This window comes from Delphinus delphis, chromosome 1 (genome assembly GCF_949987515.2).
Source record: "Delphinus delphis chromosome 1, mDelDel1.2, whole genome shotgun sequence".
NCBI lineage: Eukaryota > Metazoa > Chordata > Mammalia > Artiodactyla > Delphinidae > Delphinus > Delphinus delphis.
The window spans coordinates 52,321,812-52,339,089 of NC_082683.1; the positions used below are offsets into that span (position 1 = coordinate 52,321,812).

The window sequence follows — 17,278 nt, forward strand, 5'->3', positions numbered from 1 at the left end:
ACTCTATGACATAAATCACAGCAAGATCCTTTTTGACCCACCTCCTAGAGAAGTGGAAGTAAAAACAAAAATAAACAAATGGGACCTAATGAAACTTAAAAGTTTTTGCATAGCAAAGTAAACCATAAACAAGATGAAAAGCAGCCCTCAGAATGAGAGAAAATACTTGCAAACAGAGCCACTGACAAAGTATTAGTCTCTAAAATATACAAGCAGCTCATGCAGCTCAATATCAAAGAAACAAACAACCCAATCCAAAAATGGGCAGAAGACCTAAATAGACATTTCTCCAAAGAAGATATACAGATTGTCAACAAACACATGAAAAGGTGCTCAACATCACTAATCACTAGAGAAATGCAAATCAAAAGTACAATGAGGTATCACCTCGAGCTTCCCTGGTGGAGCAGTGGTTAAGAATCTGCCTGCCAATCCAGGGGAAACAGGTTCGAGCCCTGGTCTGGGAAGATCCCACATGCCTCGGATCAACTAAGCCCGTTCACCACAACTACTGAGCCTGTGCTCTAGAGCCTGCGAGCCACAACTGCTGAGCCGGCATGCCAGAACTACTGAAGCCCGTGCACCTAGAACCCGTGATCTGCAACAAGAGAAGCCACAGCAGTGAGAAGCCCATGCACTGCAACGAAGAGTAGACCCCGCTCGCTGCAACTAGAGAAAGCCTGCGTGAAGCAGTGAAGACCCGATGCAGCAAAAAATGAATAAATTAAATAAATTCAAAAAAAGAATGAGGTATCACCTCACACCAGTCAGAATGGGTATCATCAAGAAATATACAAACAGTAAATGCTGGAGAGGGTGTGGGGGAATCCTCTTGCACTGTTGGTGGGAATGTAAATTGCTATAGTCACTGTGGAGAACAGTATGGAGGTTCCTTAAGAAACTAAAAATAGAGCTACCATATGACTCAGCATTCCCACTACCGGGCATATACCCTGAGAAAACCATAATTCAAAAAGAGTTATGTAACACAGTGTTCATTGCAGCACTATTTACATTATCCAGGACATGGAAGCAACCTAGGTGTCCATCGACAGATGAATGGATAAAAGGATATGGCACATATATACAATGGAATATTACTCAGCCATAAAAAGAAACTAAATTGAATTATTTGTAGTGTGGTGGATGGACCTAGAGACTGTTATACAGAGTGAAGTAAGTCAGAAAAAGAACAAATACCGTATGGTAACACATATGTATGGAATCTAAAAGAAAAAAAAAAGATTCTGAGGAACCTAGGGATAGGACAGGAATAAAGATGCAGACATAGAGAATGGACTTGAAGACACAGGAAGGGGGAAGGGTAAGCTGGGACGAAGTGAGAGAGTGGCATGGGCATAATATACACTCTCAAATGTAAAATAGACAGCGAGTGGGAAGCAGCCGCATGGCACAGGGAGATCAGCTGGGTGATTTGTGACCACCTAGAGGGGTGGGATAGGGAGGGTGGGAGGGAGACGCAAGAGGGAGGAGACATGGGGATATATGTATACGTATAGCTGATGCACTTCGTTATACAGTAGCAACTAACACACCATTGTAAAGCAATTATATTCCAATAAAGATGTTAAAAAAGCTCAAGTATCACATGGGCCAGACAGGTAACATCAATGATATCTGAAATGAAAAAATGACAACTGATGCTTGACCTTGGTGTTAGGTAGCTGAAGCGATCCTTCAAGATATTTCTGTACAACGGAGTGTGTAATGTGTGTTTTATTTTTTTTTTAGTTTTTTGCGGTACGCAGACCTCTCACTGTTGTGGCCTCTCCCGTTGCGGAGCACAGGCTCCAGACGCACAGGCTAAGTGGCCATAGCTCACGGGCCCAGCCACTCCACGGCATGTGGGATCTTCCCGGACCGGGGCACGAACCCGTGTCCCCTGCATCGGCAGGCGGACTCTCAACCACTGTGCCACCAGGGAAGCCCGTAATGTGTGTTTTTTAAACATTCAGAATTAAAATTTTATTTTTATTTTTTTTGGATGTGCCTTGAGGCTTGTGGGATCTGGTTCCCCCACCAGGAACTGGACCTGGGCCCTCAGCAGTGAAAGTGTGGAGTCCTAACCACTGGACCACCAGGGAATTTCCCAGAAATAAAATTTTAGTTGGGTGAGAAAAACTAATATAAATCAAGCTTTACTAGATTGTTTGATTGTCTTGCATAACCTCTGCGTGAACATACCTAACTTTTGAGGGTACTATCCTGTGTTTCACCGTTAGTTTAAAAGTTGTAGCCTCATTCTTGAAAAGTTTGTTTTTTATTTGTGGTAAATGTAGTAACTCTTTGTACCTAATCTTTAAACTTAAATGATTATTTAATATCTCCATTGACAGAGAGAGAGAGACAGAGAGGATATGTGTGTGTGTGTGTGTGTGTGTGTGTGTGTGTGTGTTTTAAGAACCAGTTATAGGGTTCTTTCTGCTGTGTTTTATATTTTGTTCAGATTTTTTGGAAGCATCCTCCCCATTCCCACTGACATAGCTATTCCTCTCCGGAAGTTTTTTTTCCCCCGGAGCAACATCATTTATATTCCTACTTGAGCGTTTTGATATCTTGTTTGAGGGACCTAAAAGTAGAGCTTCTAGTGAAATGAATGAGCTGCAGCTTGTTTCCTGACAGGTCTCTCCACTCATAGGTTCAAGGCCTCTAGCGTTCTTTATTTTTTAAAAAAATAAATGAATAAATTTATTTATTTTGGCTGCGTTGAGTCTTTGTTGCTGCACGTGGGCCCTCTCTAGTTGTGGCGAATGAGGGCTACTCTTCCTTGCACTGTGCGTGCTTCTCATTGCAGTGGCCTCTCATTGCAGAGCACGGGCTCTAGGTGCATGGGCTTCAGTAGTTGTGGCGCTCGGGCTTAGTTGCTCCACGGCATGTGGGATCTTCCCGAACCAGGGCTCGAACCTGTGTTGCCTGCATTGGCAGGCAGATTTTTAACCACTGTGCTGTCAGGGAAGTCCTCCTCTAGCTTTCTTGATCTCATTTGATCTTCATCATTTTAGTGCTGATAGTAAATCACAGAGTGGTCACACTTTCCTTGGATATATTTCCTTGTATCCTTTACTTGTCACATCAGGATCATGAAAATCCCGCTTCTCATTAACTTTGTAGATTTAAATAGGACCCCTTGCAAAGCATATTGAATAAGCATCTAAAAGCATAACGTGCTCTGTGTGTGAAGGCATCAATCATCTGTCTGTTGCACCCACTCCTGTCATTTTAGCCCTTTCTGCTCTCAGAATTCCGAAAGGGTGGAAAACCGAAAGAGACAGATGAAACGGTTGATTTGCTTAGTTGCAAAATGCAGCTGGGACAGGTAATTAAACAGTCCTGCTCCCACAGAGAAACCTGCAGCCATGTAACATGAAGTCTCAGAAACCCAGCTGTATTCAGATTTAGATGCAGAATGAATATTAGGTAGGCGTCTTTTAGATTGACAGATTTTGTAAACATCATTTCTGGTTTATTTGTTCAGTGTGATTGAAGATGGGGCATATGTGTTCCGTTCATGGCGCACATTTCTAGGGAGTATGTGGTGTTTTAGATATCGGGGGGAATAGCCTAGAAGGGCATCCTGTATCTGGTGGGCAAGGGATTCCATGGGTGAGCCTCTGCTGCTCTTCAGTGCTCCAACCTGTTCCTGACATCAGCTGTTCCATAGATGTGGGGAACAGAGCAGGATTGATTAGTAAGGGGCTGGCAGGGGAGACTGGAATCAGTTCCCTCCTTAATCCTTTTATTTTTTTATGAGGACATGCTATTATGTAAGTAGCAAATTGTGTGTACAGCAATGTCTTTTAATTTGGGCACTTATTTCGATGCAGAAATTGCTACCATCTACTCAGTTGCTCAAACCAAAAATTTTGCAATTACTTTTTTCACTAACCTCCCACAAGCAGTCCCCAAGCAGGCTCTTTGTAGGGCTGACTCATTCTTTTTTTTTTTTTTATCTTTGTTCACTTTATATCAGTTGAGATGAACTTTTTCCCCTTAATTAAAAAAAAAATTTTAATTATTATTTTTCATATGCTTATTTTCCATCTGCATCTTTTTTTAACATCTTTATTGGAGTATAATTTTTTTTAAAGGGCTTCAAATACTTGGCTTTTTATTTATTTACTTATTTATTTTTGGCTGTGTTGGGTCTTCATTTCTGTGCGAGGGCTTTCTCTAGTTGTGGCAAGCGGGCGCCACTCTTCATCGCGGTGCGCAGGCCTCTCACTATCATGGCCTCTCTTGTTGCGGGGCACAGGCTCCAGACGCGCAGGCTCAGTAGTTGTGGCTCACGGGCCTAGTTGCTCCATGGTATGTGGGATCTTCCCAGACCAGGGCTCGAACCCGTGTCCCCTGCATTAGCAGGCGGATTCTCAACCACTGCGCCACCAGGGGAGCCCTATTGGAGTATAATTGCTTTACAATGGTGTGTTACTTTCTGCTTTATAACAAAGTGAATCAGTTATACATATGTTTCCATATCTCTTCCCTCTTGCGTCTCCCTCCCTCCCACCCTCCCTATCCCACCCCTCTAGGTGGTCACAAAGCACCGAGCTGATCTCCCTGTGCTATGCGGCTGCTTCCCACTAGCTATCTATTTTACATTTGGTAGTGTATATATGTCCATGCCACTCTCTCACTTCGTCCCAGCTTACCCTTCCCCCTCCCTGTATCCTCAAGTCCATTCTCTAGTAGGTCTGCATCTTTATTCCCGTGTTGCCCCTACGTTCTTCATGACCATGTTTTTTTCTTTTATATTCCATATATATATGTTCTCACCTTAAATGTCCCCATCTCTGTGAAACCTACTCTGACCAACTTTTCAAACAGCCTCCACAGTTGTGTCTGATGTCCTGACCCTGATTAGCTCCTTCATAGCACTTATCACAGTTGGTAACTTGGGGTTTATCTTTCACTTGTTTGTTGGTGCATTGTTTATTGGCTTACTTGTTTTGCTTGTCTCTTCTCGCTCTCTTGCTTGTTTATATTGTCTGTCTTCCATCCTAGATGTTACTTCCGGAGGGTAGAAACTGTTTCTTTTTTTCATCCTGTAATTCCAGCCCAAAGCTCAAATCCTTGCACATAGTTTTACACTCTATAAATATATGCTGGGTATCATGTCCAAACTAGATTGTAGATCAGTGATATGCTGGGAAATGTCTAGCCCTCAAAAAAAAGAAAAAAAGGCAACCCTAATTTGTAGCATTTACCAATACCTGTGGTATAAATAGTTCCACCGTGGCAGATTTCAAGCAACCAAAATGACAGCAGTGAACACTGAGTTAGGTAATGATTCACAGTTGCACTTCATTGATGCAGGTTTCTCCATGGGAGCAGGACTATATTGTTACCTGACCTACCTGCATTTAGCGCTAGACAAATCAACCATTTCATCTGTCTTTTTCAGTTGTTCATCCCTTTGGTATTCCCTAAATTCTTAGATAGAGAGTGTTTCCACCATACATGTATAACAGATAAAAGTCACTTCAAGAACATAGATAAAATGCGGTCAAAATAATTAGGAAGTGATGGATTTTCGGTACTTACTACATTTATTTTTTTATTATTATTATTATTTTTTGTGGTACGCGGGCCTCTCACTGTTGTGGCCTCTCCCGTTGCGGAGCACAGGCTCCGGACGCGCAGGCTCAGCGGCCATGGCTCACGGGCCCAGCCGCTCCACGGCATGTGGGATCTTCCCGGACCAGGGCACAAACCCGTGTCCCCTGCATCGGCAGGCGGACTCTCAACCACTGCGCCACGGGGAAGCCCACTACATTTATTTTTAATATTATTTATTTAATTGTAATCTTATAATTTCATATTTAATAATGGCTGTCATTAACAACTGGCTTGCAGAATTCCTGAAAATTGAAAAATCTGCTCTTGCAAGCATACTTTAGCACAGCACTGGGGATGACCCACAGGTGGACCCACGGACCACTCCCTGCCCTAGTGTTTGGCTCATAAACAAAGGAAGGAAGAGAGTTGGCAGAGATGGATGGGTAAAGTGTTACTACAGAAACATTTCTCAGAGTTTTTATTCACCTTTTAGTGCTAAAGAAACTGACCCTAATGTCTCCTAGCTTGATACACAGGATTTGGTACAATGACTAAACAGAATGAGGTGGCAACAGTGAGAAATAAAGAGATCACAGAGAGGCAACAAGAGTAAAAGCAGTCTTACCCTCGCGTTGCTAGAATATCTTATTGCCAGAGATGGCTGTAGATCCTGAAGTGCTTGGTGGTCAAGAGCACTTACTTTTCAGAAAATTAGCCCAAGGCCGGGAATCCCTCCTGCCTGTTGTAAGCCATTGAGGCCTTAGTCAGCTGGATGCCTTGCCACTTCACATTTGTCTGTTTGTCTGGAGTGGTACGGAAATGAGCCCCAGGTGGTGTCTGAAGCAAGGCCTGTGGAACTCTGAGGGCTCAGAGCAGATGACTAAGGGGAGGTGATAAGCTCCAGGATAAGTGATCGCAGAGGAAAGGAAATAGGGAAAGAGCCATGTTGTGGATGCATTGCCACCTTGTGTAGGGTTTTCTCCTTAGCAAATATACAGTTAGAGATGGGCCTGGTATTTTGGATAAACAGACTATTGTAGTATCATTTACCATGTTTGAGTTTATACCACAATGAGAAATCATTAATTCCAATTTTGAAAATCAGGGGAATGGAGTTTGGTGAACGCCTTTGACTTTTAGAGCCAACAACACTAAGACACTCATCTTTTTACCTTGACATTGGCTGGAATTTCTTAATGCTTGGCTCATACCTGAACCTATATGAATCCTTCTAAGTCAACAGAACCAATCCTAGAGTGGAATAATGATTGCCTTTCTTATTATACACCCATACCTCCCCCAAATCAGAAATTGTTCTCTCTTAAGCTAGTGAGATGGAAAAAGACATCTTGAAAGAGGTACCATCTTTCATGGATTAGTTCAGATAACATGTAATGAGCCCGTGTTCAGATGCTGGGTACTATTTAGGGCCTGAGGCTATAGAGAGAAAACATACCGTCAAGCAGTCGGGGGGCAGTTAAGAAAATAGGAATTTTTTTGTGTGTGTGTGTGGTACGCGGTCCTCTCACTGTTGTGGCCTCTCCCGTTGCGGAGCACAGGCTCCGGACGCGCAGGTCCAGCGGCCATGGCTTATGGGCCCAGCCGCTCCGCGGCATGTGGGATCTTCCGGACTGGGCCACGAACCCGTGTCCCCTGCATCGGCAGGCGGACTCCCAACCACTGCACCACCAGGGAAACCCAGAAAATAGGAATTTTAAAAGCAGTGTATTGTGAGCTGTGATGGGGATATGTACAGTGTGATATTGGACCCCAGATGGAAGCAGATTAGCTCAGATATCAGGAAGGGCTTCCTGGAAGTGATACTGCTTTAGTATTGAAGTGTGAGTGAAACGTAGGTAATATAAAGGAACTAGATGTCCTGAGGGATGGGAAGCCCTGCAGAAAAGTGAAACACAGAATACATACTGGGAACTATAGGAAGTTTGGAGCTTAGAACTGGAGACTTTGTACGTCTGTCTCTCCATTCCCAAGGAATCTGAGTGGACAAGAGTGAGAACAAGATGACAAATGACTTCATGTTTTACTTGAGGCTAGTTTTCCCCTTATTGTCTCTTTTGGGATTTTGGTGATCTGATTCAGGGGATGGGGCTTCTGTGTCAAAAAAATACTTGATAGAGGATTAACAGCCAGATGTGTCCTTGTTGTGTTTATATTACTGTTCTGTGTTTTGTTGCAGCTGCTGCCCATTCACACTCTGAGGCTTGGCATGGAGGTGGATTCCTTTGATGGGCACCATTATATCTCTTCGATTGCTCCAGGTGGTCCTCTTGATACACTGAACCTCCTACAGCCAGAAGATGAGCTCCTTGAGGTAAAATTTTTGAGGGGAAAAAGACACAGGGCAGGAATTTTTAAGTTGTAGGAGAATGTGTTCTCACCAGAAATCCACAGAGTTACATCATCAATACCAATGAAATGTGAGCTACTTATATTGGAAAATAATTGGTGACTGTACTTAACAAAACTGTGTTGTGTACTTGAAAGTTGCTGAAAGAGTAGATCTTAAGTGTTCTTACCACACACATAAACAGACACACACACACACACAAACTATGGTAACTATGTGAGGTGATAGAAGTGTTAACTAACCTCATTGTGGTAATGATTTCACAATATATATATCAAATCATCACACTGTACACCTTAAACTTTTACATGTTATATGTCAATTATATTTCAGTAAAACTGGGAAAAATAAAATAAAGATGAGGAAAAATAACAACTTATGTAATGATAAGTGAAGTAGATAACGTACTTTCAGTTCATTTTCCCCATCTTTTGGGACTCCTGAGATGTCCTTTTGAGTGCTTATTTAAATGATTAACTGAGAAAGAAGCTAATGTCCTGTTTTAGTTTGATATCATAATTAGTATTTTTTTCTTCAAAATTCTTTTTAAGAATCTAACCCCTGACCCTTGTTCGGAACATGTAGTCATATTTATTTGCAGGTTTTGTTGGTTATTTCTAGTAAGGATTAGAGCTGGATAACCTCAGGCTTATGTGTTACTGACTAGCATTCAGATTGTCTCCTTGGGACTCCCTCCCCGCCATGATGGCAGCCTCTACCGGGCTCACTCAGGCTTCTCAGCCTCTCTGCAGTCAGAGCAATTCTAGAGCACTTCTGCTGTGACATGACTGCCTTGAGAGATTTTGTTAGATTGGAAAGTTCTATAGCCAACACAGCAGACAAACCAAGCAACAACCCTTAATTTTACAGATACGAAAACAAGGCATTGATTTCCCCTAACTTTATACACTGGTAGAGTGATGACTTTAGTTCATGTTTTCTAACTCCCATTTCACTGGTTTTTCAATACATCACACTACTTTCTAAGCTTCTAAAAATGATACACGGAATGGTCAAACTTTGAGAAGACTGTGTAGAAGAGGGTTCTCTCAAGTTTAGATCCACAGGAAGTCCTAGGTTGGGTTTAATAGAGTCAACCTAGTTGCTTGAGCCAAGATTAGAATCCATGGGCCTTGAAGTAGAGATTTCTTTCTAAAATTTATATTTGCTTAAAGTGGGATGGCAAGAATAGCAAATAGGTTTCTTGTTGGGTTTTTTAAGTAGCGTTCAGTCACCTGGAGGAGTATGTTGAGAATTCCGAGTTGAATTTTGAGGTCGGAGAGAAAAAGGCTGTGACTATTGGCAAATTTTATCATAAGCATGGGAGGCCAGGTCCTGTTTTAAGATGTAGTAAATGGCTTATTTTTAGAGGTGTTCAAGTAATGATACTGGAATGCTTATTGTGGATTAATGCCCTAGAATTTACACTGTCACTTACGGGTTTTTTGGTGCCGAATCATGTCTTTCTCTTCTTATTTGCAGAGTATATGACATAACTTTGTGGTGTCACACATGATAATCTGCAGATTGGAGACCATTTGGAAAACATTGCCATAACATGTAGCTATTACGTATTGAGAAATGAGATATATTTATTTGAGAGATATGGAAATATGAGTAAAAACCAGTTTAGTTTACTTTTTTGTGGTAAATAAACATAAACTGTATCATTTAAAGCATTTTTAGTCTACAACTCAGTAGCATTAAGTATAATTCACTACTGGTACCTGGTAGGTGATAAAGAAATGTTGGCTGGATCTGAGTAGAGCAAGTGTAGGTGATCTCAGCCATCAACTGAGTCCTTTGTGCCTTAGCCGAGATTGGAATTCCATGGGCCTTCTCCCTTGTAATAGAATGTGATGTAATGAGGTGGCATGAAGACTGGTTGAATTCACAAGTATAGATTTCTAGTGAAAGAACTTGGGATAGGGAAAGAAGCACAGGTTTGCAAGTCAGAGCTGCTTTGGGTTCTGAGTTTGCCACAGCTGAACTGTATGTCCTAGCATGTCACTTTTTTTGAGAATCATTTTCTTCATCAGTAAATGCCTATTTACTCTTACTATTCACTCTATGTTTGTGAGGATCTAATGGAATATTGTCCATGTAAAGATAATGCTTTACACATTATCTCACTGTGAGATACTGGCAACATGACCATCATGAAAAGACATAAGCAACCTTTATAGGATAGAATTGAATGGGGATTGAATGAAGTAGTGGGACAATACTTCTCCAGTATTATGTACTTTGCAGATGAATACATGTGTATGAGTTTTCTAGTCACAAAGTCTGAATAATTGAGACTTGACAGTACTTAAGAGGTTTGAAGAGTCTAGAAAAATATTGTGAACTCTAAAATAAAAATTGGCTTCTTCCAGCCACATAGCACAGGGAGATCAGCATGGTGCTTTGTGACCACCTAGAGGGGTGGCATAGGGAGGGAGGGAGGGAGACGCAAGTGGGAGGGGATATGGGGATATATGTATACGCATAGCTGATTCACTTTGTTATACAGCAGAAACTAACACAACAATGTAAAGCAATTATATTCCAATAAAGATGTTAAAAAAAAATTGGCTGCTTCTGAGCAACTGAATACAGAAATTAAAAAGTCTCTGTAAAGTTAGCCAAATAAACTCCTGAACTGTATGTGTGTGTGTGTGTGTGTGTGTGTGTCTGTCTGTCTGTCTGTCTAATGTACTCCTTAGAGCTTAAAACTAGGAACACAAATATGCTTCAGGGTTAGAACATTGTGCCAAGTCTCAGCCCAGAGCAGCTATTTACAGCAGCCATAAATCCCCTTAGATAGGAGTTGCTAATGGGAAATGTGACCAATCCCTTTAGCCATATAGAGTGGTGAGGAGGACTACCAGGCATTGCTATAATAATTGGAGACAATTCAAATGAATAAATAATGAGCTAAATAAATATTTAAATGTACACCGAGATAAAAACCTGAAAAGTGATTTTCAAATTTGTTGAAGTAATGTGAAACAGAAGCTAAAATACTTGTGCATGAGTAGCATTCCTGCTTTGATTGTATCTATCCGCTTGCTTTATTTTCAGTATGTCACTCCTCATTTGGTTGATTTTAGAACTTTCTGTGCTCATGGCACTGGTTGGCACCATGGACATGGTGTGACCAGTGGCAAGTACCTCCCTCCCCATTTTTGTGTGAAGATTGACTTGCAGTTCTTCCAGGAAGAACCTTTCATGTGCTGCTGAACTTGCTATCTGCTGGACCCCTTCCTCAGTCATAAAGTCCTGGGAGACAATGTTTACTTTTTAGGACTAGCTCCCTGAAACACATGTGGGCCTCTTTACTATGTGGTGATTTCTTTGTAAATAATTAAAAGGCAGGCAGATTATGTCTGGTCTGATGGCTAAGTGCTGGGTATGTTACAGGTGAGAGTGGTTCCAAGGGATGAATGACTCTGGGCTCAGACCACTGTTGATGGGATGCTTCCAAAAACCCACTGTGCTCTTATTCTCTGAGCAATTTTGACAGATTTAGTGGAAACGTTCCTCCCAGGAAAGTCAACCCTGCCAGTTGTCTGGACATTAGCATTGCACCTGTCAGAAATTAAGGCCAGACCGGAAATACTTTTAAAACTAATAATGCTGCTGAACCCTGCCGGGAAGGTAGGAGTCAGAAGTGAAAAGATTATATGTTGCCTGGATTGTGTTTATGCCTCAGCTTTTTGGGAGTGGCAGACAGATGAGAGAGCTCCTTGAGCTAAAGTCATATATATAAAAAATTAGAATAGACATGTTTCTAAATCATCTTTGGTGCAAAGAATTGTTACTATGCACTATATATAATATGAAATTTAGATAATCTTTTGGTGATAAGCATTAATCGTTAATAAGGAATAGTTGATTATCTTTTTGTTTTTCTAAACATGTGGGAACCTTGTATAAAACAATTTGAAAATCTGACACACTTCTTACACTTGATGGCTGTGTCAGCAGAGTATGTAAGAATGGATCTGAGGCAAAGTTATGTGTATTTCTTTTCTACAGAGGTGATTTTTCTAGGATGGTATTAAGAGTTTATGGGATGTGAAAGAAAATTGTGAACTGATGCTAAATTTTGACGGCCAAGTATCCTAGATTTTGTTACCTACACATTGTAAGTTGAGCAGTTTTTAACAGCCTTAAAAATTAGTGTTAATATCTCTATTGATATGCTTACAAAATGAAAAGCAAAAGGAAGCGGTCTTAAGAAGGCTATCATTGATATTTAGTGCGTTTAAGGAGAGATGGGGAGTAGATGAGAGAATAACAACATTGTGGTATAGAAAGGACAAAGCAGGGAGGTGTGAAAAATTAGGCAAATCACATACCCAGTAATAGTTGTACTCTGAGCACATTTTATACTTTATTCACCCAATTTCAGTAAAACTTTAGCCTTAATTTTTATAAATTTTAGGGATTTCTGTTTTTTTGTACTACTAAAATGATTAAATTTAGGCCCTTTGTTTACAGGGAAAATAAAACGATTATCCTGTTTTCACTTTGATAGATTGACGTAAGCAAGAGATTTTTGTTTTTTTTTTCATTTGGGGCCTCTTCAATTCTGACTTATCCCTTATCTTTCTAGGTCAATGGAGTGCAGCTCTACGGGAAATCTCGCCGAGAAGCAGTCTCCTTTCTTAAAGAAGTGCCGCCCCCCTTTACCTTGGTTTGCTGTCGACGGTTGTTTGATGATGAAGCCTCTGTAGATGAACCAAGGACCACTGAAACCTCTCTTCCTGAAATGGAGGTACTAAATGAATACTCGCACTGTGGTTCCCATAGGCATGCCCCTTCATCAGGGATGTCCTGAGAGTGTATTGTGATATGAAGGGGGAGGGAAAAACCTTCCTCTTTTGTTTGACAACAGTAGCTCTCAAAGTCAACAATGCATAGCTTTTCAAATTGTTACTATTCTTTAATGTCATGAAACTTTACTCTTTTTTTTGGTAACTTGAAAGGTTGGTAACATTAATGTGCATGCACTTTGATTTTAGAAAACCTTTTTTTAGTAATTACCTGAGCTCCTTACTTTTGGCTCCCAGTTCAACTCAGTTCATCTTAACAAGTTTAAGATGTTGGTAAGTATTGAATAGCTAATGGACTTCCCTTTTTCAGAGCTTAAAAAACATGAAGATCTATGACCAATTTTGAAATGAGTAAAAATTGCTGTAAGAGCCTTCAGAAGGTCAGAGAATAAAATAACACTTTCTGTGCTCCCGGTAGTTTTTTTTTTTTTTTTTTTTAAAGAGCATTGTAATTATGAAAACAGATTTAAGCACATGATTTTCTAAATTATGTTTTTGTAAATTTTATATCACTCTTCCCCTTTCCAGACTCTTTTAGATTATAATTCCATTAACACCAGTTTTGATACACAGGGGCTTCCCTTTTGCTTACCTACAGTCTGATTTTCAAGGTACATAGACCCTAATGTTGCCTCTGCCACTTAATGATTTGAATGATTGAGCAAATAACTTGACTTTCTGTTGATCTTCTTCCTCTGAAAAATGAAGATACTTATTGTACTTACCTCATCTGTGGTGAGAGAAGGAAATGAAGTAATGTGTGCAAAGTTCTTAGCACAATGCCTTGCATAAGGACGGTGCTCAGTAAAAATTAGCTGTGGCTGTTCTCAACTCCTCCTGTCCACCTGTCCTTTTTTGTGATTTCCTAAAATACAAGAGTGTAGCACTGTCCTGTAGTCACAGATACTTTAGTGTATATTAAGTTTGTTTTTCCAAGAGGACTGTCCGCTCCTGTGGGCAGAGGCCAAATCTTAGAATTATTTTGTATCTCTTGGTGTTTTTATTCTTTACTGCACATATACAAAGTGCTTAGTAAATTATTGATTGTTGATTGATAATTTTTTTAATGCTTATCTTTGGTAAACATGTTTCAAGGAAGGGACTCAAATGCCACACTTTTATGATTCTTGCAATCTTTACTAAAATTAAATGTGGGTGATAGCTTACCTCTATTGATAAAAATGCCGTTAATCTAATCTTACAGGGTGTGTAAATCACCAACTCCGCTTGCTGACTCTGTGCTCCCATCTGTCATACTTTACCACAATGGGTAAACAACAGCTTTGAATTATGCTCAATGTCATCCTTGCTGCCCATTAGTTGATTGCTTTCTATTCTGTAAATACAGGATTTATGCAGAATTGATTGTATCAAAGTGATATATTTCTGGTTGGAGTATAATATCTTGTATATGTTGGATGCCTTGAAATTTCTATAAACTTGGGTTTTAAAATTATATGTGGTTTCTTAAAATCCTGGCTCTCTTTTCTGTCTCTCTTTTTTCATTTATCTCAATACGATCTTAGGTTCTTAGACCCTATATTGTTAAGCAGCTCAGACAAAATTCTAATGCTTATTAATCAGTAAAGGTATTAAATGCCTCAGTAGAACATCAATCGTATTGTATTACCATTGTAACTTTACTTTTTATTGGAAAGTATATGTTTTCTTTTTAAATCTATCAGTTCCTCACATCAGACTGATATAAACAGATGTTTATTGATCCAGAACGTTCCCACTAATTTCAAGTTCTGTAATTCAAGAACCAGGAAATCGTTCCCATGTTTAGATTTAATCCACCATGTCCTGCAGGGACAGTTTGAGATCTGGTCCAGCCCTCATTTCACGATGTTTTTGTATTAGCTATGGTGCCTTACTCTTCCATAATAGAGGGGTCCCTCTGCCTGCCACATCTGCCAGCTTTGATTCCGTTAAATGGGTTTTCTTATACAGGTCACTCAAAATTATATTCATAGGAAGTACATCATTTTATTTTATTTACTTCCATTTTATTTACTAAGATCGTTCAAAGTTTTTAGAAGTAGACTTCTTAAAGACTATTATTTAGTCTATAGCTTTATTTAAAAAGAGTTTCAAGGGAAGGCCACTCAAAGGTGGGTGATTGATTCATTATGTATTGAACAAACATTTATGGAGCGCCTGCTGTAAGCCGCGCACTGTTGTGGGTTGAGGGGATAACCATGGTAAACTCTATGGCAGCCCACACCATTCTAGCCTAGAAGCCAGGCATTTTGTTAATTGTTAGGGCCACAAAGAAAAAGAAGATAATTCTTGAGCCTCAGATAGAAGTTCAGAGTATTTGGGGAAGATAAATCACAAGAATATAATCCAACACTATAAATAGTATAAAAGCAGAAGGTTGGAGCAGCTATTCTCCTTCTGCGTAGTCGACTCATTGACCTTCTGTCGTTTAGCTTCCTAGAATTCCATGCGTCAGTGACTCTTTTCCCTGAAAGGAGGGAGCTTGGAATAGGGGATGTGCGGGTGTGGAGTCAGGGAAAGCAGCTGAGGATCTGTGTACTGAGTAGTTGTGTTGACCTCCTTCCTCCAAGATCAGGTTTTCATTATTTCAACTCTGATTTTTACCTGTTTTTAGACTTACATGATTTCCAAAGACTTGGATTTTTTTTCACCTTATTTTTCTAGTAAAGTTTTTCTTGAAAACTAGGAGCCAACAGAAGTGGTATCTCTCTGTCCTGTCCTGGCCTCTGTGTCGGTGTCTTTCTCTCTGTCTCTCACTGTAATTATGAATTCAGGTATTGCTACTTAAATATCTTAAAAGCTTTGATTTTGTGTGATGTTTTCATATCTTCTTAAATTGCATATTTTTCCTTTTATGCTTCTACTGGGATGACAGAACTCATTTTAGTATAAGAGGTCAGTGTTAATACTTTGAATGAAACAGACACTTTAACGTAAAAAAAAAAAAAAACAAAAACTGTATGAACAACCTGTTTTTTTAAGTGCTTGAATTTTCATGAAGGTTTTACACTAAAGTATATGTGCCCCAGTGCATGCCCCTTTTAAAAAGATTAAAAAGAAAAACTATGCATGCCAAAGAGTATCCTCATTTTGAGAAGAAACTATGAGATTCCTGTTACGTTAATTCTTTTCAAACTTGAAAGGACAGTGTATTGAAGCATTTATGTTCTTTGGTATTTCAGGCTGACCACAATATAGATGTCAATACTGAAGAAGATGATGATGGGGAATTAGCCCTGTGGTCTCCTGAAGTCAAGATTGTTGAACTAGTAAAAGATCATAAAGGCTTGGGATTCAGCATTTTGGATTACCAGGTATAAGAACCTGTTCAGAGCTTTTTGGAGCAATTAGTTTGTATTAAAGTTATATGAAGTAGTAATTGTTTAAGACATCCACTGACTTAGGCAAAACTGAATTATTTGATGTATAATGCTACTGTCCAAAGGTGGGGTGTTATAATTTCTGTTGTTACCATTACAATTGATAGCTCCCTTAGTGAATAAAATGATAGATGATGTAATAAGTGGACATAAGGGAAGGAATAGTTTTATACCCATGGATGCTTTTAGAGACTGGAACTTGATGAACTTTTTTATATGGAGGATTTTTTCCTCCAGCTTTATTGAGGTATATTTCACATACCATAAAGTTCACTCATTTAAAGCATACAGTTCGGTTGTTTTCAGTATATTTGGAGTTGTGCAACCATCACCACAGTCTAATTTAAGAACATTTTCATCACCCCAAAAAAGAAACCCCATACATATTAGCAGTCATTCCCAATTCTCACTCTCTTCTCCCTTCCCTTAACGTGAAGGTTTTTATAGTTTTGCTTACCTATTAATCTCAATGAGTGTAACTGAGTAGAAATGTTCTTGGTGAAGTTTATATTTAATATAGAACATATAATATTTATGTATTTATATGTACCCCAATTATAACTACGGTAAAGTTACTGATGCATTTGGTTTGGGGGTGGCAATGTGAAAGGTCACAGCAAGACATCTATATGTTATACCAGTTTACCAGTTAAAGTATTTTTAGACCATCTGACTATCATGGGGAATTAAAACTGTTGGCAAGAAATCTCTTCACTTTTAAGATGCATATTTTAATACATTAGTGCTGCCTAAAGACACTGTGGTTTAATAAAGCAAAATGTACTCTATCAAAGCATATAAAATGCCAAGTGATATAAAAATCAATTTTTTTTAATAAGGCAATCAGGAATAGATTGAAAGAAAAATACTTTGAGCATTATGTAAGAACATTAAATTCCATATTTTGGCAGTGTGCTTTAAGATTACTGAAATAGATTATATCTATTTTATTTTTGCTGGCATATTCCTGTGCCAGATAACCCTCTTCGTTATTGGAAGTTCTCTTTGGAATATTATTGAATTATGAGTTGTTGATTCCAAAAAATGCATATTTTGGGAAATATCTTTTTCAAGAAATATGAATACTGTAAGATTCTGGAAGTTTATATATTGGTTAATTATTAGGG

The 17,278-nt window shown here is 39.4% G+C and overlaps 1 protein-coding gene across 7 annotated transcripts in view; it reads left to right on the forward strand.

The window, feature by feature from the left end:
- Positions 1-17,278, forward strand: part of PATJ (PATJ crumbs cell polarity complex component) — a 356,331-nt gene that overhangs the window by 71,399 nt on the left and 267,654 nt on the right. For all 7 annotated transcript variants that reach the window (XM_060022954.1, XM_060022983.1, XM_060023011.1 and 4 more), the window contains 3 exons: positions 7,775-7,909; positions 12,549-12,710; positions 15,954-16,085. In XM_060022954.1, coding sequence (XP_059878937.1) covers positions 7,775-7,909; positions 12,549-12,710; positions 15,954-16,085 — 429 coding nt within the window. The remainder of the gene's footprint in view (positions 1-7,774; positions 7,910-12,548; positions 12,711-15,953; positions 16,086-17,278) is intronic.